General features: G+C 37.3%; 1 protein-coding gene and 1 pseudogene across 2 annotated transcripts in view; both read right to left on the bottom strand.

Moving 5' to 3' along the window:
* KIF11 (kinesin family member 11) overlaps positions 1-21893 on the bottom strand; it is a gene marked incomplete at both ends in the record, with an annotated part of 54376 nt that overhangs the window by 19611 nt on the left and 12872 nt on the right. Inside the window, 8 exons of the mRNA XM_079698688.1 lie at positions 1364-1470; positions 6129-6287; positions 10748-10873; positions 12550-12722; positions 13959-14166; positions 14796-14984; positions 15963-16050; positions 20228-20316. Coding sequence (XP_079554814.1) covers positions 1364-1470; positions 6129-6287; positions 10748-10873; positions 12550-12722; positions 13959-14166; positions 14796-14984; positions 15963-16050; positions 20228-20316 — 1139 coding nt within the window. The remainder of the gene's footprint in view (positions 1-1363; positions 1471-6128; positions 6288-10747; positions 10874-12549; positions 12723-13958; positions 14167-14795; positions 14985-15962; positions 16051-20227; positions 20317-21893) is intronic.
* Positions 4334-5275, bottom strand: LOC307070010 (heterogeneous nuclear ribonucleoprotein A1-like; annotated as a pseudogene). Its single transcript has one exon. The product of its transcript is annotated as a heterogeneous nuclear ribonucleoprotein A1-like (transcript).

The following is a 21893-nucleotide window of genomic DNA, read 5'->3' as shown; positions in this document are numbered from 1 at the left end:
AGAATAAATGGCAGGACAAGGGGAAAATTCTTCCTCTCAGTAGAATGCCAACTAACAAATGTTGAAGGAATGATGGGATCAGAAATACACATCAAGGGCTCCCCTGGTGGCGCAGTGGTTAGGAGTCCTCCTGCCGATGCAGGGGACACGGGTTCGTGCCCTGGTCCAGGAGGATTCCACATGCTGCGGAGCGGCTGGGCCCGTGAGCCATGGCCGCTGGGCCTGCGCGTCCAGAGCCTGTGCTCCACAACGGGAGAGGCCGCAGCAGTGAGAGGCCCGCGTACCACCCCCACAAAAAAGAAATACATATCAATAGATTCTAAGAGGAACAGGATACTTATATAGTTTCAAAGTATCTCCCCTATGTTCTTTATTAATTGCAAAGGAAATCTAGAGGACAACATTACAACCAAATTATCAAAGTTAAACCTCTTGATATCTGAGATGCACTAAGAACATACCACCTTTGTGGTTTTCTTGATAACTGCAACTAATCATGAAAGCCAACCCCAACTGAGGGACATTGTACTAAATAAATATTCTATGCTCTTTGAAAAAAAAGGCTATAAAAGACAAAAACTAAGGAACTGCTCCATATTAAAGAAGACTCAAGAGACATGACAATTAGGGCTTCCCTGGTGGCGCAGTGGTTGAGAGTCCGCCTGCCGATGCAGGGGACACGGGTTCGTGCCCCGGTCTGGGAAGATCCCACATGCCGCAGAGCAGCTAGGCCCGTGAGCCTTGGCTGCTGAGCCTGCGCGTCCGTAGCCTGTGCTCCGCAATGGGAGAGGCCACAACAGTGAGAGGCCCGCGTACCGCAAAACAAAAAACAAAACAAAACAAACAACAAAAAAAGAGACATGACAATTAAATGCAATGTGTGATCCTGAATTAAATCCTGGACCAGGAGGAAAATCTTTTTCTTTTCTTATAAAGAACATTAGTGAGAGAATTGGCAAAATTTGAATTAGGTCTGTATATTAGATAATAGTAGTTCTCAATATTAATTTTCTAATTTAAAATATTATAATAGATAATTAATAAAGACCTACTATATAGTACAGGGAACTCTACTCAATATTCTGTAATAACCTGCATGGGAAAAGAATCTAAAAAAGAACAGATACATGCATATGTATAAGTGATTCACTTTGCTGTACACCTGAAGCTAACACAACATTGTAAATCAACTATACTCCAAAAAAAAATTTTTTTTTAATTTTTTTAAAGAAAATAATTATTATATAAGATAGTAGCTTATATTTTTAGGATACACACTGAAGTATTTGGGGGAAAGTGGAGATTATAAAGACTGTAACTTATTCAGAAAAGATATATTAAAAAGAATTTTAAAACATCTTACTGCTCTGTATTTTCTTGAACACTGCTAAGTGGTTTCCACATGTTTTCACACTTTTCCTCCAAAGCACAGAATCTCTCCTTCCAAAGATTGATTAACTGGCAAAGTTCCTGTAAGAAAGGTGTGGGGAAGGAAAAGACTGAAATTATAACAGTTCAACTTTTTTTCTATACTGATATAAAGTATTTTCCCATAGGTGAGAATTATAAAAATTCCTGACAAGAGATCTTTAACTCCATCTCTCTCACATACAGGAGATTTCTAGAAGTGATATTAAATGGATAATAATATTACAGGCATTTCTAAAAAAGTAAATAATTAGCAAACTTTCTTCTTTTAACTATAAGTAACAAGTTACTTTCCGAGTACCTCAAAACTAACCAAATACACCAAAATGTCACATTGTGTTTGAGAACCATTTTGACAGATATACATAGTTGCTTCTTAACTGATAACACTACTAGAAGACAAAGTAATGCTGAAAATCTAATGGGTCAAGAAGTCCAAAAATATTATCAGTTAATAGAGCTGAAACATTTTACAGAACTTAGTTGGATCATATTAATAAGATGTAAATAGAGGGAATTCCCTGACAGTTCAGTGGTCGGGACTCTTGCTTTCACTGCCAAGGGTGCGGGTTCAGTCCCTGGTTGGGGAACTAAGATCCCGCAAGCCTCGAGGTGTGGCCAAATAAATAAATAAATAGAGCTTAACCTTTTCTCATACTTGGGATCTTTAAACACATTTCTGAATAACACATCAGCTGACAATATACATCTAACATTTTGATTATGAATAGAGTGTCAGTATTTTTACTAATCTCAAAGTAGAGGGAAATGCAGGTATTTTCAGATTTAGCTACATGTAACCAGGTGTTCAGAGTTTACATCATTGGTTTGTTAGCACTAACCTCAAGTTCTAGAATATCTCAGAAATAGCTCAGTTAGTAAACTTGCTTTCTTTAAGCCAGGGAAGTCAAACCACTCATGCTAAAATACTTTTCACGGCACAGGTGGGTTTTTTTAAAAATATTAGGATGTTTTTAAGAGCTTTTTTTTTTTTTTTTTTTGGCTGTGTCGGGTCTTAGCTGCGGGATGTAGAATCTCCATTGAGGTACGCAGGATCTTTCATTGCGGCGTGTGGACTCTTCCTTGCAGCATGCAGGCTTCTCTCTAGTTGTGGTGCGACAGTTCCAGACCATGTGGTCTCTGTAGTTTGTGGCACGCAGGCTCCCTAGTTAAGGTGCATGGGCTCAGTAGTTGTGGCGCACGGGCTTAGTTGCCCCGCAGCATGCAGGATCCCAGGTCCCTGACCAGGGATTGAACCCGCGTCCCCCGCATTGTAAGGTGGATTCTTTACCACTGGACCACCAGGGAAGTCCTGTTTTGTTTGTTTTTAAACAGTTGCTTGCCAATTTTAAACATTTCAAAATAGCTAATTAATAAAAAGCTGATCTACATACCTAAAAAGATCTAGGCAGGTTTAAGGTAAACTTGTTGCAATTTCAAACAGCAAGAATATGTTCTAGAAACATATAGAAGAGCCCCTCAAAAATGGATGCCTTTCAGGCAGTATAATCACCACTACGGCTATAAGGGGATCTAACTATTGTAAGATGCCCTTGAGGCCTCAGTTCCCTCATTAGAAAACTAGGCTAGTAATAGAACCTGTATCTATATTGGTGGGAGGAATAAACACGTAGGAGTTGCTCAATAAATGTTAACTATCATTTGTACTGATTTCCAATATTAACCTTTTGTCTGAAAAGGTTCATGCTTATCAATTAGGGAAACAAATAATCTTATTTTAAAGTTGCTATCTTTCTTTTTTTTCTTTTTCATTCCATTCAAGAGGGTTTTGTTTTGTTGTTTTTTCAGCCGTGCTGTGCAGCTTGCAGAACCTTAGTTTCCCCACCAGGGATGGAACTGGGCCATGGCAGTGAAATCACCAAGTCCTAACCACTGGAATGCCAGGGAATTCCCTCAAGAGGGTATTAAATCATTTATTGATTACACATGATAATGGATGATACACAAGCTTCATTCCCATCTAGAACTTTATCTGGTACCATAAGTCAATTTAGATATATTGCATAGGATGTGCCAACAATCATATTAATAACCAAAAAACTCCATTACTTTGCTTGGGTGACCCTTTTTTTTTTCCCCCCGTACACGGGCCTCTCACTGTTGTGGCCTCTCCCGTTGCGGAGCACAGGCTCCAGACGCGCAGGCTCAGCGGCCATGGCTCACGGGCCTAGTAGCTCTGCGACATGTCGGATCTTCCCGGACCAGGGCACGAACCCATGTCCCCTGCATAGGCAGGCAGACTCTCAACCACTGCGCCACCAGGGAAGCCCTGGGTGACCCTTTTAACTGTGAACTCCAGGTCACAACACAGTAACTGTCAGTTCGACTACACTAAGGTTTCTGAAGACAATGTCTTCTCCACCCAAGCAGGTTGTAAATAAATTTGGAACCTGCCATCACCATGAAGAAATTCTAACTTCACACTGTTGGTGTAGTTTTCCAAGATGGCTTCAGAGTAGACTAACTTCACACAGCACATTTTAAAAAAGACATGTATATTCAGTGTCATGATCAGACTATTACATTTAGCAACCAACAGCACGGGTGCAAAAAAAAAAAACCTACATTAAAACGCTCTGTTGGAATGCTTTACACTTTCCACAGAACAGAAACTAAAACAGCCTGTTATACAATTAGTCACAAATGCAGTCCTTGAGTTTTTTTTGCCCATATACGAGTATTGTCTAAAACATGTCTTCTTTGTAGCAGTTAGGCCCTGCCACCACTGTGCTTTGCTGAATTCACAAATCTGTTGACCCTGTAGCTTCCCTGTCACTTCCCTGGCTCTCCTCTCCTGCTAAGCTTTTTTTCCTGGCAGTAATTACAACCTCCTGCCACTGCCATAGCTCCTGCTGCTGCTGGAACAGCCATAGCCACCTTGGTTTCATGGTTTGGCAAAGTACTGACTTCCACCACAATAGGGGCCAGCACTTCTGCCTCCAAAGTTTCCTCCTTTTATGGGTTCAAAATTTGAAGACTGATTGTTGTAAATGCCAAAATCATTGTAGCCTTCACCACCTCCAAAAGTGCTCCCATCATTACCAAAGCCATTAGAGCCATCCCCAATGCCACCATAGCCATCACCACCATGGCTGTCACCAAAGCCAGCTCGACCACTGAAGTTTCCTTCACGACCAAAGCTGTCATTCCCACCAAAACTCCCTCCACGACCACCACCAAAGCTTCCAGAACCACTTCGACCTCTTTGGCTGGATGAGGCACTAGCCATCTCTTGCTGAGATAGGGCTTTCCTTACTTCACAGTTGTGGCCATTCACAGTGTGGTATTTCTGAATGACAATCCTGTCTACGGAGTCATGGTCATCAAAGGTTACGAAAGCAAAGCCTCTCTTTTTGCCACTGCCTTGGTCAGTCATGATTTCAATCACTTCCATACTGTTCAAAATAATCTCTTAGGTGACGTTCTTCAATGTCTTCTTTAATGCCACCAACAAAAATCTTTTTCACAGTTAAGTGGGCACCAGGTGTTTGAGAATCTTCTCTTGAGACGGCCCTCTTTGGTTCCCCAACTCTTCCATCCACCTCCTGTGGCCTTGCCTTCATGGCCGCATCCACCTCCTCCACAGTGGCATATGTGACAATCCAGAAGCCTCTGAGTGCCTGGTGCTTGGATCCCTTGTTACTACACAGTCTGTGCGCGCTCCTGACTGCTCACGATGGCTCCTCAGGCTCTCATCGGTTGTTTCAAAGCTCAAACCTCCGATGAAGAGCTTCCGCAGCTGTTCGGGCTCTTCGGGTGACTCTGACTTAGACATGAAGGCCCTGGAGGGGGGAGACTTTAACAATGCTTGCTCGGTGGCGTCCATGGGCAGAAAGCTAAAGTTGCTTTAATTCTTATCTAAAAACCTTAGATGTGTTTCCCTTCTCATTTCAGGTGACATGGATATGAATTCCCTTTCCCTCACTTTCCAAAACAAAGAATTCTTTACTGGTCACTAAACCACGTCAACAGTTTCACTGACCAAAGAGTTCCGTCATATAGTAATAGCCTCATTTAACAGAACTTCAGAATTCATTACTAAAGGCTTAAGAATACCAGAAATTATTTTCCATATATCTGATATTTATAGATTATGACTTGCCTGGCTTGAAGGTTTGGTTTTGATTTAAAGCGTCATATACTGAGGAGTAGTTTATATGAAGCAAGTCATAAATTACATTTATCAATAAAAATTAAGAATTGTATCATTTTACTGCAATTTAAATGCCTGATACTGATGAGACAAAAATATTAAAAGAAAGCAGGGAATAGTTTGTGAAAGAGAATAACTATCCATGTTACATTAAACACAAAAATAACAAAAATTATCAAGTTAAAATGTAGATACATGTTCATTTTAAATGCTATGACCATTTTCTTCTAATTGTACTCCTGATGGTATATTTCTGTAGTTCATCTTTCTTCTCAATGTGAGGAAAGGACTGTATGTCTTATTGTGCTTTAGAATAGGGCTCTACATGTAGCAAATCATCAAATATTAACTAATCAAGAGAAGTACCCTCAATTATTTCACATTAATTACTGTTATAAGCAAAAGTGGCTACGGTATTTTCAGTATTCTAATTTAGTTATATAGCTTTCAGTCTGTAACAGGGATTATCAAGTTAAAGATCATAATACTTTCTTTTCACACTCCTTAAATCACCTAAACAAGATACCTGTGAATGGATTTTCTTTATTGTCTTCAGGTCTTCAGTTAAGTTTTCACATAGCTTCTGTGTTTCAGCCAAGGAAGAAATTGTATCTTCTTTTAGTTCGTGCAGATTGTTACACAGTGTACTGAGAAAGCCATCCATTTCCTTCTTCTGATCTTCTATCTTTGAAGAAAAAAAAAAATTAATTTCGAGGAGACCTTCCAGATGGCGGAGGAGTAAGATGTGGAGATCACCTTCCTCCCAACAAATACATCAGAAATACATCTACATGTGGAACAACTCCTACAGAACACCTACTGAATGCTGGCACAAGACCTCAGACTTCCCAAAAGCCATGTGGCTGACAGGGTCTTGGTGCTCCGGCCGGGTGTCAGGCCTGTGCCTCTGAGGTGGGAGAGCCGAGTTCAGGACACTGGACCACCAGAGACCTCCCGGCTCCATGTAATACCAAACAGCGAAAGCTCTCCCAGAGATCTCCAACTCGACGCTAAGACCCAGGTCCACTCAACGACCAGCAAGCTACAGTGCTGGATTCCCTATGCCAAACAACTAGCAAGACAGGAACACAACCCCACCCATTAGCAGAGAGGCTGCCTAAAATCATAATAAGCTCACAGACACCCCAAAACACACCACCAGACGTGGTCCTAGCCACCAGGAAGACGAGATCCAGCCTCATCCACCAGAACACAGGCACCAGTCCCCCGCCACGAGGAAGCCTACACAACCCACTGAACCAATCTTAGCCACTGGGGGCAGACACCAAAAACAACGGGAACTACGAACTTGCAGCCTGTGTAAAGCAGACTCCAAACACAGTAAGTTAAGCAAAATGAGAAACACACAGCAGATGAAGGAGCAAGGTAAAAACCCACCAGACCAAACAAATGAAGAGGAAGTAGCCAGTATACCTGAAAAAGAATTCAGAGTAATTATAGTAAAGAAGATCCAAAATCTTGGAAATAGAATGGAGAAAATACAAGAAACGTTTAACAAGGACCTAGAAGAACTAAAAAGCAAACAAACAATGATGAACAACACAATAAATGAAATTTCACAATTAATGAAATTTAAAATTCTCTAGAAGGAATCAGTAGCAGAATAACTGAGGCAGAAGAACAGATAAGTGACCTGGAAGATAAAACAGTGGAAATAACTACTACGGAGCAGAATAAAGAAAAAAGAATGAAAAGAATCGAAGACAGTCTCAGAGACATCTGGGACAACACTAAACACACCAACATTTGAATCATAGGGGTCCCAGAAGAAGAAGAGAAAAAGAAAGGGACAGAGAAAATATTTGAAGAGATTATAGTTGAAAACTTCCCTAATATGGGAAGGAAATAATCAATCAAGTCCAGGAAGCACAGAGGGTCCCATACAGAATAAATCCAAGGAGAAACATGCCAAGACACATATTAATCAAATGATCAAAACTTAAATACAAAGAAAAAATATTAAAAGCAGCAAGGGAAAAACGACAAATAACATACAAGGGAATCTCTATAAGGTTAACAGCTGATCTTTCAGCAGAAATTCTGCAAGCCAGAAGGGAGTGGCAGGACATATTTAAAGTGATAAAAGGGAAAAACCTACAACCAAGAATACTCTACCCACCAAGGATCTCATTCAGATTCAACGGAAAAATTAAAACTTTTTCAGACAAGCAAAAGCTAAGAGAATTCAGCACCACCAAACCAGCTTTACAACAAATGTTAAAGGAACTTCCCTAGGCAGGAAACACAAAAGAAGGAAAAGACCTACAATAACAAACCCAGGACAATTAAGAAAATGATAATAGGAACATACATATCCATAACTACCTTAAATGTAAATGGATTAAATGCTCCAACCAAAAGGCACAGACTGGCTGAATGGATACAGAAACAAGACCTGTATATATGCTGTCTACAAGAGACCCATTTCAGACCTAGGGACACATACAGACTGAAAGTGAGGGGATGGAAAAACGATATACCATGCAAATGAAAATCAAATGAAAGTTAGAGTAGCAATTCTCATATCAGACAAAATAGACTTTAAAATAAAGACTATTACAAGAGACATAGAAGGACACTACATAATGATCAAGGGATCAATCCAAGAAGAAGATATAACAATCGTAAATAGTTATGCACCCAACATAGGAGCACCTCAATACATAAGGAAAATACTAACAGCCATAAAACGGGAATCGACAGTGACACGATCTAGTAGGGGACTTTAACACCCCACTCTCACCAATGGACAGATCATCCAAAATGAAAATAAATAAGGAAACACAAGCTTTAAATGATACATTAAACAAGATGGACTTAACTGATATTTATAGGACATTGCATCCAAAACAACAGAATACACTTCCTTCTCAAGTGCTCATGGAACATTCTCCAGGATAGATCATATCTTGGGTCACAAATCAAGCCTTGGTAACTTTAAGAAAATCGAAATCGTATCACGTATCTTTTCCGACCACAACACTATGAGACTAGATATCAATTACAGGAAAAAAATCTGTAAAAAATACAAACATGTGGAGGCTAAACAATACACTACTAAATAACCAAGAGATCACTGAAGAAATCAAAGAGGAAATCAAAAAATACCTAGAAACAAATGACAATGAAAACACGATGACCAAAACCAATGGGATGCAGCAAAAGCAGTTCTAAGAGGGAAGTTTATAGCAATACAAGCCTACCTCAAGAAACAAGAAACATCTCAAATAAACAACCTAACCTTACACCTAAAGCAATTAAAGAAAGAAGAACAAAAAAACCCCAAAGTTAGCAAAAGGAAAGAAATCATAAAGATCAGAAATAAATGAAAAAGAAATAAAGGAAACAATAACAAAGATCAATAAAAGTAAAAGCTGGTTCTTTGAGAAGATAAACAAAATTGATAAACCATTAGCCAAACTCATCAAGAAAAAAAGGGAGAAGACTCAAATCAATAGAATTAGAAATGAAAAAGGAGAAGTTAACAACTGACACTGCAGAAATACAAAGGATCATGAGAGATTACTACGAGCAACCCTATGCCAATAAAATGGACAACCTGGAAGAAATGGACAAATTCTTAGAAAAGCACAACCTTCCGAGACTGAGCCAGGAAGAAATAGAAAATATCAACAGACCAGTCACAAGCACTGATATTGAGACTGTGATTAAAAATCTTCCAACACGCCAATAAAGATGTTAAAAAAAAAAATCTTCCAACAAAGAAAGCCCAAGGCAAGATGGCTTCACAGGTGAATTCTATCAAACATTTAGAGAAGAGCTAACATCTATCCTTCTCAAACTCTTCCAAAATACAGCAGAGGGAGGAACACTCCCAAACTCATTCTATGAGGCCACCATCACCCTGATACCAAAACCAGACAAAGATGTCACAAAGAAAGAAAACTACAGGCCAATATCACTGATGAACATAGATACAAAAATCCTTAGCAAAATACTAGCAAACAGAATCCAGCAGCACATTAAAAGGATCATACACCATGATCAAGTGGGGTTTATTCCAGGAATGCAGGGATTCTTCAGTATACGCAAATCAATCAATGTGATAAACCATATTAACAAATTGAAGGAGAAAGACCATATGATCATCTCAATAGATGTAGAAAAAGCTTTTGACAAAATTCAACACCCATTTATGATAAAAACCCTCCAGAAGGTAGGCCTAGAGGGAATTACCTCAACATACTAAAGGCTATATATGACAAACCCACAGCCAACATCGTTCTCAGTGGTGAAAAACTGAAACCACTTCCTCTAAGATCAGGAACAAGACAAGGCTGTCCACTCTCACTGCTATTATTCAACATAGTTTTGGAAGTTTTAGCCACAACAATCAGAGAAGAAAAAGAAATAAAAGGAATATAAATCGGAAAAGAAGAAGCAAAGCTGTCACTGTTTGCAGAGACATGACACTATAAAGAATCCTAAAGATGCTACCAGAAAACTACTAGAGCTAATCAATGAACCTGGTAAAGTTGCAGGATACAAAATTAATGCACAGAAATCCCTTGCATTCCTATAAACTAATGATGAAAAATCTGAAAGAGAAATTAAGGAAACACTCCCATTTACCACTGCAGCAAAAAGAATAAAATACCTAGGAATAAACCCTAAGGAGACAAAAGACATGTACTCAGAAAACCATAAGACACTGATGAAAGAAATTAAAGATGATACAAATAGATGGAGAGATATACCATGTTCTTGGATTGGAAGATCAACATTGAGAAAATGACTCTACTACCGAAAGCAATCTACAGATTCAATGCAATCCCTATCAAACTACCACTGGCATTTTTCACAGAACTAGAACAAAAAATATATGCGTATATGTTCATATGTATTTCTTCCTCACCCACCATATGATAGTCCACTATATATGTTACTATGTGAAGTTAAATATTTATCTTGAAGATCATTCCCTCTCATTTTTCTTCACCGTGATTCTGCTGACCACATCAATGGCAGAGCATCCTATCTCCTCCCTCTTCCAGATTCCTTCTCACAACCCATGGGTTTTACATGTAGACATCTCTCTAGATGTGGCCACAGATAGAGTTTCTTTCTTAAACAACAATTTGAGATAATAAGAATATTTGTTACCTTATTAGCCAGTATCAATGAAGTCTTGAAAATATGCTTTAGTTGACTATTGATTTCCAGTATAGATACCACAGTGGGGGATAAAACTGTTTCCAGTGAACTGAGGAGGTCACTCTTAAGTACATTCTGGTTTTGAAAATAAACAAACAACTCTTTAAAAAGAATATTTTCACTTCCATAAATCTGGCTGGTTAAATGATAATATCTTAAATACTGTGTTAACTAAACACATGCATATTAAAATCCTAAGTATCCATTCTCTATTCTGTATACCCTACAGAGCCTATTTATTACTAGAGTTTATATTCATCATAAATCACTTAATCCTGCATACAGTAATTATGAAAATGGTCGCTTGATGTACAATAGATTTTTAAACAGTCTACTGCAACAGAAGTCAGAAGAATTCATATGAGGGGAAAATGACAGTCATTTGATAAGATTTCAGCATTGCAAACAAAGGAAGAAAAAAAAACACCTACAACTATATTTTAACGAAATAAATTTCAAACAAGCTTAGATTACTAAGTCAAAAAGGCTGAAACCAAATAGTCTTCAAAAGTAGGCTTTGGGCTGGAGGTATTTAAATTTGAAGACCTGGCGACTTATATCCTATTGTATCAGAAGAACTTGTCAAGGTTCTTGTTCTTGTCAAGTTACATAAAAAGTTGAGAAAGTACTGTAGATTGGGAATTTTTATAAAAAGAAAAAATTCTGAACCAAGCTCCTTTTACTAGGGCAAGCATGAGGAACTATAACAGAAATAATTAGTAAATAGTTAAAAGGGTACTGGTTTTCTTTTGAAAGAAGAGTGAGCATACTAATTTCAACTCATTCTGTGGGAGCAGCAATCATCTCTTCAGACTCAAGCTTGCCTTATAGCTTGATAGGAAGACATCAATAAATACAGACTACCATTTAGCAAATGAATCAATTTCCAAAAAGTTAGTACCAACAGAGTATCTTTTAACTTTGTTAAATTTGGGTGACTGAAGAAATCTACCAAATAATGTCATACAGCACTGAATTGAGGCAGTGTCAGTGAACATTTGCAGTATTCACTTGGAAAATGTTCAACAAATATTGTTAAACTCAAAAAGGGAGGCAGAGATCCTGTACAAAGAAAAAAAAGTGAGATGACCAAGAACTTCCTAGACAAATGATACAATTACAAAATAAAGGGTATATACAAATCAAGTATGGAAAAGGTAAACAACATTGTGTAATTAGATGGCTGGCTTCTATAGAATTATGAAAAACAGCCTCACAGTTAAAGGCCAGAAGGGCTTTATCACACATATCTGACCCCACAAATTATTATATACGTTCTCCAAATTCTGTAAGTCATTTTTCTTGCAAATTTTTCTGTATTTCTGTAGCTTTAAAATTAACTACCTAATATCTCCTGGTTGGGTCAGTGTAATATTAGCATGACTATTCCAGGACCCTTGAGGAAAAGAAGAATGACCAATTTCTGAGCCAGCTAACAAGACATGGGTCCCTTGAATTCATGTGGAGCTAAACCTACTCTTTCTAGTTATTAAAAGGCTTACTAACTCCTACTCTTTATGTTATAGGGTGTAAGTGAAAAAAGTTTCAAAAGTTGTATATATGTGTTTGGAAATTAATCTTTCTGGGAGAAAGAACAGTGAAGAGATTTGCCTTTAAAAATATAAACCTACTCTCTTAAAGTGATATGTTTACCATTGTGTCTAATAAAGCTTAAGATGAAAGAATAGCAGTTAACATTGTTTTTGAAGACTTATCAAATGTAACCCTTTAAAAATAAGAGATTTACTAACAATCAATTTTTGAAGTACAGTTTTACTTTCTGCTGCTAATGATTGTTCTTTTAATATCACATTAGAAATCTGAGAAACAAGTGTAGACACATTTTCTGGAATAGATGTGAGAGATCCAAGTGCTGTTGTAGTAATCGTGTCTAATGCAGAGACACTGGAAGACAGCAGGTTACCTATACCAAAAAGAAAAAGAAAAAGAAGATTTAAACTTGGCAATAAATATATTTAAATACAAATACAACCTTCAAAGAGGTTGGCAAAATTCTATCCTTGTTGTGGAAATTTGTAATAACAAATAAGCTTAAAATAATTGGATCACTACATAAGCATGGAATTATTGTAAATATAAATTAAATACGTTCCTGCAGTACTCAGTAAGCACTTGGCACATCTGTAGATGTATCAGACCCAAAACTGTAACTCAGTGTAAATCAAGAGTTAGAATATTCTAAAAACTAATCTCTAACTGAAGGTAATACACAGTATTACTGTAGATAAAAGAGGTTAAAGAAGAGAAACTAGAAATCAATAAACAAAATTTTTAGTGGTTAGCTTAGAGTGACTAGACTCTAGGTGATTTTTACAATTTTTTACATTTCTGCATCTTCCAACTTTTCTATAGTGAAGACAATACTTTAATAATAAACAAATGGGGGACTTCCCTGGTGGCGCAGTGGTTAAGAATCCGCCTGCCAACGCAGGGGACACAGGTTCGAGCCCTTGTCCGGGAAGATCCCACATGCCAGGGAGCAACTCAGCCTGTGCACCACAACTACTGAGCCTGTGCTCTAGAGCCCGCGAGCCACAACTACTGAGCCCGTGTGCCACAACTACTGAAGCCCAGGAGCCTAGAGCCCACGCTCCACAATAAGAAAAGCCACCGCAACGAGAAGCCCGCACACGGCAATGAAGAGTAGCCCCGGCTCACCACAACTAGAGAAAGCCCGCACGCAGCAATGAAGACCCAACGCAGCCATATATACATACATACATACATACATAAATTTAAAATAATAATAATAATAAACGAATGGATACTTACTTTCCTAACTGAAGATAACAACAATGGTTATGGTTAAAAATAATACCCACATATTCTGACAATATAGCAAATGTTCAAAATACACATTCTCAAAAGAAAAAAAAGTTAGAGAATGTTTATGCGCAGAAAATTTCAATAAGGAAACCCAAGATCTGTAACAAGGTATGTAATATGAGTTTTATAGAAAAAACTCAACTAACATTTGTTTTAATTCAAAGGCATTAATCCCTAGTCTGAATAGATAGTGTGTGCATTGGAGGGGACTACCGACACTGTCACCTGAGTCTTTATGTTATTTAATTATCAGTTTTGAAATTAGTCTCACACTAAACACACAAAGATTAGAATTAGAAATGCCTGAACTTACCAAACAAGGTTTTATGAACTTCTAGCATGGCCTTTTGTTTTGTGCTGCCATCCTTAATTAATTCTTCCATACTATTAAACAGACTATTCAGGTTTTTGCCAAAAATATCCTGAGCTTCTGCATTGTGCTGATCAACTGCCTTCTTACGATCCAGTTTAGAATGGAGACCAGATACATCTTTTGTAGCTTCTTCAACTGTGTTAAGCAACTATATATGATTTTTAAAAATAAGTGTTGATAAGATGGATATGACAAAAGCAGTCTAATGAAAATATCTGTGCTTCATAAGGATTTCTCCTGATAAGAACTAGTAAATTTTATATATTGTATCAGAAGAAAAATTTAAACTTATGCTAATTTATCCAGGAATGTTTATTTCCCCTCCCCTAGCCATCTAGACAAGGAAAACTGATTTTGCCAATCTATTTTAGTAATTACGCTCCCTTACAAATTTTTTTCCCCATTATGTGTTACTAATTCCTAGAAAAAGTACACCTAATAAAAAATTGAATACTCATTAGAAGATACTAAATTCTTGAAGACTGATTAATCTCAACCATGACCACAGGTAAAGCATTACAACACCATTATTCTAAACATCCAAAAAGTATATTAAAGTCATGTTCTATTTTCAAAACTTTAGGAATAGTTTTTTCTTAAATTAACATCTCTAGTGAAGAAAATTTAGACGAAAGAGTAAAATAATGTTTCTTAAATGGATGGAATATCATTTGGGGTGAATAAATAGAATTTCACAATTAACGCTTCAGCTAAGAGTTACTTCTACCCATTCTTTACTTTCTTTAATGCAACTACAAATTAAAACAAAGGACAAACCCTGCTGGCAGTATCATGAAGTTTCTCCTCAGTATTTTCCAAAGCTGACGTGAAATATTCTTCTTCAACAAGCTGTAATTTAGTTTCTTGTAAATGTCTTTGAGTGGTTTCAAGTTCCTGTGTCTTATTTTGCAGGTCAGATTTATACTGGTCAAGTTCATTTTTGTTATCCATAAACAATTCTGTAACCTATATATAACACATTAAACATTTTTTTTTAAGAATTAAAAAATGCTGAACTGGTTTTTGAGATACCTGGCTAGTTCACAATATAATATTAGAAGAACCAAACAAATTATTTCCATGTAAAAGTTGTAACAAGTTACCAGGTAGGTTAGAACATTTTATATCGCATCTAGTTTCTTCCTATAAATTCATTAAAAACAAGTAACAGGGTAGTTCCCTGGCAGTCCAGGGTTAGGACTCTGCGCTTCCAGTGCAGGGGGCACAGGTTTGATCCCTGGTTAGGGAACTAAGATCGCACAAGCCATGCAACAAACAAACAGACAAAAAACACGTAATAGGTATAATAGAGTGGTGTTAATTCTTCAGATTCCTTCCAACACTGCCAGTGTGAGGGTGGCACTGAAGGGTCAGGTCTTTCTACCTTAGTTATTTAACATCTGGTTTCTCCCAACATCTGCATTTCCTCAGCTGATAAACATGTTGATGAAAATGTCTCAGCATTCACTATTTAGCTTTAACATTAAATTGTACAATTCAGTTAATTTCTTAAAATGTTGCATTAATATAAGTGTCAAATAGTCAGCTTCTTCATTATCATTGATGATAGTAAAAAAATTGTGATACAACTTACTTTTAGTTTAAAGGTCAGCAAGAAAAAAAATCTTAGGGCCTCCCTGGTGGCGCAGTGGTTGAGAGTCCGCCTGCCGATGCAGGGGATGCGGGTTCGTGCCCCGGTCCGGGAGGATCCCATATGCCGCGGAGCGGCTGGGCCCGTGAGCCATGGCCGCTGAGCCTGCGCATCCGGAGCCTGTGCTCCGCAACGGGAGAGGCCACAACAGTGAGAGGCCCGCGTACCGAAAAAAAAAAAAAAAAAAAAAAAAAAAAAAATCTTAAAGAAAAAATATCAGGTCCCTCACCTTCTGAAATTGTCTTTTAATACTTGCTTTTTGCATGACATTCAATACAGTTTTGAATGCTTACCCTACTTAGTTCTTCCTCAACAGCAGCAATTTTTTCAAGCAATTCTACAATTTGTTCTTCTTGAACAGTTAGTTTTCCACTCATGGCTCTAAAATAAAATTTAAAAGGAGTTTGACAGTTAATATTTTTTCCTAATTCTTATAAAATTTATTCTAACACAATTGAGGCAGTTACATATAATCTCTACCATTTATCACTATCATGACAATGTGCCTAAGTGTCAAGCGATAGATACTAAGTGCAGAAAACAAAAGTATTCTTTGTCCTTGGTTTATAAATAGGCTTTTTCTTGTTTTCTCCATTTTGAAACTGAGAATCCCTACCTATGAGGGGGAAAAATCATGTGTGTATATATAATTTGAGAAGCTACAAAGATGACAGAAGATTATAACCCACATTAAAAAAGTAGAGGTGGGACATACAGCTAGGTGTCTATCAGGAATCAGGAATATGAAGTATAAACAAGACACAGAGAATCCAGGAGACGCTTGTGATGTGAAGGCATCAGGTGTCACTGGAGGAAGGGGTGAGATAAGGGGCGAAAACCTGGGAAACTAAAGTATGTATATAGAGCAATTACACTCCCCTGCCCCCAGCACCCGTACCCCAATACACACCCCAACACACATATCACTGTCACACTACCGCAAAAGTCCTCATGAGATAAACGATTATTCTCTAAAGCACAGTTCCTCAGCCTTAGCACTACTGACATTTTGGACCAGATCTGGTCTGCTTTAATGGGGCTCTCTGATTTTTTGAGCATTAGCAAGTTTCAGAAGTCAGTGCTATCTTCTTTTGCCTTCTTCTAGTTCCCTCATAACTACCAATCATTTTCTATTCCACACTGTGCTTAAATGGCAAAGAATTTTAAGAATGTAGATTTCCTCAAATTATTAGCTAGAGATATTGTTAATTAAAGGAAAAGACAGAACTGAAATATAAGAAGAGAGTTAATTCTAACAGTCTTTTGATAACTATATTAGTTCTTTATTGGAAATAGCTCTTTAAAGTAGAATGGGATATTTGAAATGCTTTTCCTATACTGAATATACAAGAGGGACGCAACATTGTTATTTAATGAATGACATAGTTTTGATAAATAATTTTTAATTGACGTATAATTGACTTATAATATTATATTAGTTTCAGGTGTACAACATAGTGATTTGATATTTTTATACATCACAAAATGGTCACCACAATAAGTCTAGTTACCATCTGTCATCATATAAAGTTATTACAGTATTGTTGACTATATTCCCTATGCTTTACATTACATCCCTGTGACTGACTTATATAACTGGAATTTTGTACCCCTTAATCCCCTTCACCTCTTTTGCCCACTCCCTCACCACCCTCCTCACTGGGAACCACCAATTTGTCCTCTGTATCTATGAGTCTGTTTCTGTTTTATTATGTTTGTTCATTTGTTTGGTTTTTTATTTTTTTTTTTTATTTTTTTTTTTTTTGTTTTTTTTTTTTTTTTACGTGGACCTCTCACTGTTGTGGCCTCTCCCATTGCGGAGCACAGGCTCCGGACGCACAGGCCCAGCGGTCATGGCTCACGGGCCCAGCCGCTCCGCGGCACGCGGGATCCTCCCAGACCGGGGCACGAACCCGCATCCCCTGCATCGGCAGGCGGACTCTCAACCACTGCGCCACCAGGGAAGCCCTGTTTGGTTTTTTAGATTCGACATATAAGTGAAATCATAAATTTGTTTTTATCTGACTCATTTCACTTAGCATAATACCCTCTAGATCTATCCATGGTGTCATTAATGGCAAGATTTCATTCTTTTTCATGGCTGTGTAGTATTTCATTATTTATGTATCACATCTTCTTTATTCATCTGTCAATGGACACTTAGGTTGATTCCACATCTTAACTATTACAAATGGTGCTGCAATGAACATATGGGAACATATATCTTTTCAAATTAGTATACTACCTCTCCCAGGCTTAAAGGCATGGATGGCCTTGTATAGACACATCCCCTGTGCAGACAGCATGTGCTGGCTGGCGATGGCAGGCCAGCTGGAGTAGGCAGAGGCTGGAGGGAATGATATAATTTTGATATAGTTTTAAAAGGTCTATTAAACTTGGGATAAATGTTTAAACGTTGGCTGCAGCTTTTGTGATCCTTCTCTGACTTATGGTATAATAATTCTAAGAGCTTTTTCAGAATTAATTTTATTTCAGATCATGCCTCATGCCTATTATGAGTAAACACTGTCCTTAAAATAATGTGATGGACAAACTAAAGTTATTTCTTAATCTAAACTACATCAAAGAGATGAACAGAAGATAAGAAAATTAGTCTGCAGTGTCCAATGTTTAACTATTAACAGCAGAAGATACCATATTAGCAAATCAAGAGACAAAACCACTTGTAGATATCCAATGGTTGCCTACTAAGCACCTATTTCCAGCACCCAGATTTCCTCTGGGAAATTACTCTCCCCTGACTGTACAGCAGCCAACCTGTATGGCGGGGTGGGGGTGGGGGGGCGCTAAATCCATCCCTAAATCCAGGGAATAAGCCTGACTGGCTCAAGACAATCAGGGAAATTCAACTCCTTTGCCTTTGTATTGGTTCATACAGGGACATAACTGAGGACTAAACTAATCAACAGGTGATGTTCCCCTGGCCAGTTTTGATGGTTAAAGGACAGGCAGCCTCTCATCCACATGAGACATGAACGACAGAAGGTAGCTGTTCTGCTGCTGACCATCTTCCCTGAAAACGGCTAGCCCTAGAAGAAAGTTACCACTCAGGACAGGAAACAGGATCCTTGAGTTACTGGACTAAATATCCTTGCTGTTTTAAGTCAGTTTAAGTTGGGTTTTCTAGCATTCTGATACCAAACTTAAAATATAAAATGTTTTTATTGAATAAGATATAACATATAAAAAATATTAAAATGATAGAAATAGGGGCACCTGTAAAGTGAACACTTGAAAAAAAATAATGCAGCACTAGTGTGTATGGTAGAGGAGTATATCTGAAAACCAGAGAAACAGAAAAAAGAAAACATTTTAAAATATCAAGTTTAAGAATTAAGTGCAAACTTACAAAAGATTTTTGCAAAAATGTTTTTGCCAACTGAGTATGGGCCATGAAAGGAACAAACAAAACTAAAGTCACATAGGAAGAATAAAAGGAGAATTATTGTTTAATACCCTACAATACACAATATAAATTTGAGCATTTCTAAAACTAACATATGAACAACAATCAGGAGGATATAGCACATTATGGTAATTGAAAATAAATGGAAAAAATGAGTTTATTAAATGATTTATATACCATTAGAATGATCATGTAATGTAACATCTATAAAAGAGTAAAAGGTTATATTAAAATGCTTTTGGTTATTATCAAAAATGCCCTGTGAAAGTCACCCTCCTTAGTATCTTCAAGGATAAACGCATTCAGGAATTTTCAAGTTATAATCCTTAGCATCCCACTTGTCTTCTGCCTCTGTTATTATTGTTGTTTCTACATAAAGCTTCAGTAGAAGCTTTCCTTGAAACAAACTACTCCAGGGTTAAAAAGTGAACAGAGAGACTTCCCTGGTGGTCCAGTGGTTAAGAATCTGCCTTCCAATGCAGGGGACACGGGTTCGAGCCCTGGTTGGGGAACTAAGATCCCACATGCTGCAGGGCAACTAAGCCTGCATGCCACAACTACTGAGCCTGCGTGCCACAACTAGAGAGAAGCCCATGTGCTGCAACTAAGATCCTGCGTGCCGCAACGAAGACCCGACGCAGCCAAATAAATAAATAAATAAATATTTTTTAAAAAAGTGAACAGATTAGTGGTTGCCAGGGGTTAGGAATCATTGGGGAAGAAGGGTTAATGAATATGACTATAGAGGGGTAGCAAGAGCAAGATGTTTGTAATGATAGGATAAATCTGCATCTTAACTGTAGAACTATAGCAAATCTACAAATGTGATAAAATGAGGTAGAATTATACACACACATTGTACTAGTGTCAGTTTCCCAGTTTTGATACTGTACAGTTACTTAAGACGTGGGAAACTGGGTGAAAAATACATGGGACCTCTGTACTCTTCTTACAACTTCATATGAATCTATCATTATCTACAAATAAAGTTACAGAAAAAGAGTTTTAAACTGTTTCATAACTACTTGTTAATGTCAAAATGAAAAGAAGCATCTATAGGAGGCACTTCAAACAGCCTATTACCAGAAAGTGCTTACTCTTAGAAATTAATTCCCATAGCCAAGGGCTTACCTGAAATTTTCTTCAGAAATGTACACTCCATTTTTTTCACGGGCTGCAGCAAGATCTCGTTTCAGACGCTCTATCTCTTCTGTATACTCCTATGTAAGAAGAATGTCATGTCAATTTAGCACTTCAGTTTGGGGAGAATATGCAATAAATAAAACAAAGTTAGCCCTCCTATGTTTTTTAAAGCATAAAAATGTATGATAAAAAGTCATAACCATACTTTTCATTCAATATTAATCTGTTTAGAATAAAGTGTTTCAACAGCTTCCAAAACTCCTTTAAATGCACTCATTATAAAAATACAGGCTTCTGAAGAAAAAACACAACCTCCAGTACCCAGGTTGGTCTCTAAATAGCATCTCACATTAAAAGGAACCAGGATTTCTTAGAGAAGTGTCTGACTCTAGGACTGGGGCAAAAAACATTCAGGATGAACCTACAACATCTTGTCAAACAAAATAGGAAGAAAGCCAAAGAAGCCTAGGCTAGTGAAAAGGACTCAAGAACCCACTTAAGAGGTACCCACTGACCAAAGACGGGACAGTTTGAACATCAGTAAGGATATTAACTACAATTGGTAAGCACAAATATTTTAAGTCCATGAGTTTATAATGATATTGAGAAAGCTGGGAAACCAACTCGTTACTCTCAAAACTGTCAAAGGAAATGAATCAAGCATTTGTCCTGCCTTTCCTATAAGAATTATACCCTTGGAAAGTTCCTCTTTATAGAGGTAGTCCAGCAATCAACTAAGAAAGAATAATTGAATTAGAAAATTATCATTTTGTGATCGTTAAAGAACTAAGGGATCAAGTCACTTGAATATAATCAATTCCCCTCAAAAAGAGAAAGAACCACATTCTGTGCTTCCTAGTGGGAGAACATACCACCACCTATGAACTAGTGTGGCCAAAAATATATAAATAAATAAAACCTGAATCTATCAAGCCTCAAAATCCAACTACCAATTTATAGAAAATATGAAGATTAGAACATGTCAAGATAGTACAGGAAACTTCTACAGGACAATAATACAGATACTTCCACAAATACATTATATGAGGGAAAGTAGATGGAAGAAGACCAATGTATTGAAACCTAAAGATAGATCCAAAAGTTGCAAAGGGTAAACCTTAATTGGATCCTAAAACAAACTATTAAAAATATACACTGAAACAATTGAAATTTTTAAAATGACCAAATATTTTATCATCTTAAAGAATTACTGTTAAATATTCTAGATTTAATAATAACATTAGGGTTCAAAAATTCAAGTGTCTAAATAAAATTAATGCTTATAAAAGAGCCTGGCATTTTTAAAACACTGAATATAAAATCTGTAGTTTTTCTCAGGTCCTGACAATTTTGAGGCTCTTTATGAAAAAAGAGGTTTTCTCAAATAAACTTCCTTTAAACTGTCTACCTGATTCCAAGAGGTATTACACTGCTGTACAACTGAAATTAACACAACATTGTAAATCAACTATACTCCAATAAAAATTTTTTTTAAAAAGCTACAGTAATTAAAACTGTATATTAGTGGAGGGACAGACATAAATCAATGGAACAGAATAGAAAGCCCAGACATATGCCCACACAAATATACCCAACTGATTTTTCACAATGGTGCAAAATCAGTTTAATGGAGAAAACATAGCTTTTTCAACAA

The sequence above is a fragment of the Hyperoodon ampullatus genome (assembly GCF_949752795.1).
Source record: "Hyperoodon ampullatus genome assembly, chromosome: 1".
NCBI classification, from domain to species: Eukaryota; Metazoa; Chordata; class Mammalia; order Artiodactyla; family Ziphiidae; genus Hyperoodon; species Hyperoodon ampullatus.
Note: the sequence above shows the minus strand (reverse complement) of the source record. Positions and strands in the feature narration are given on the sequence as shown.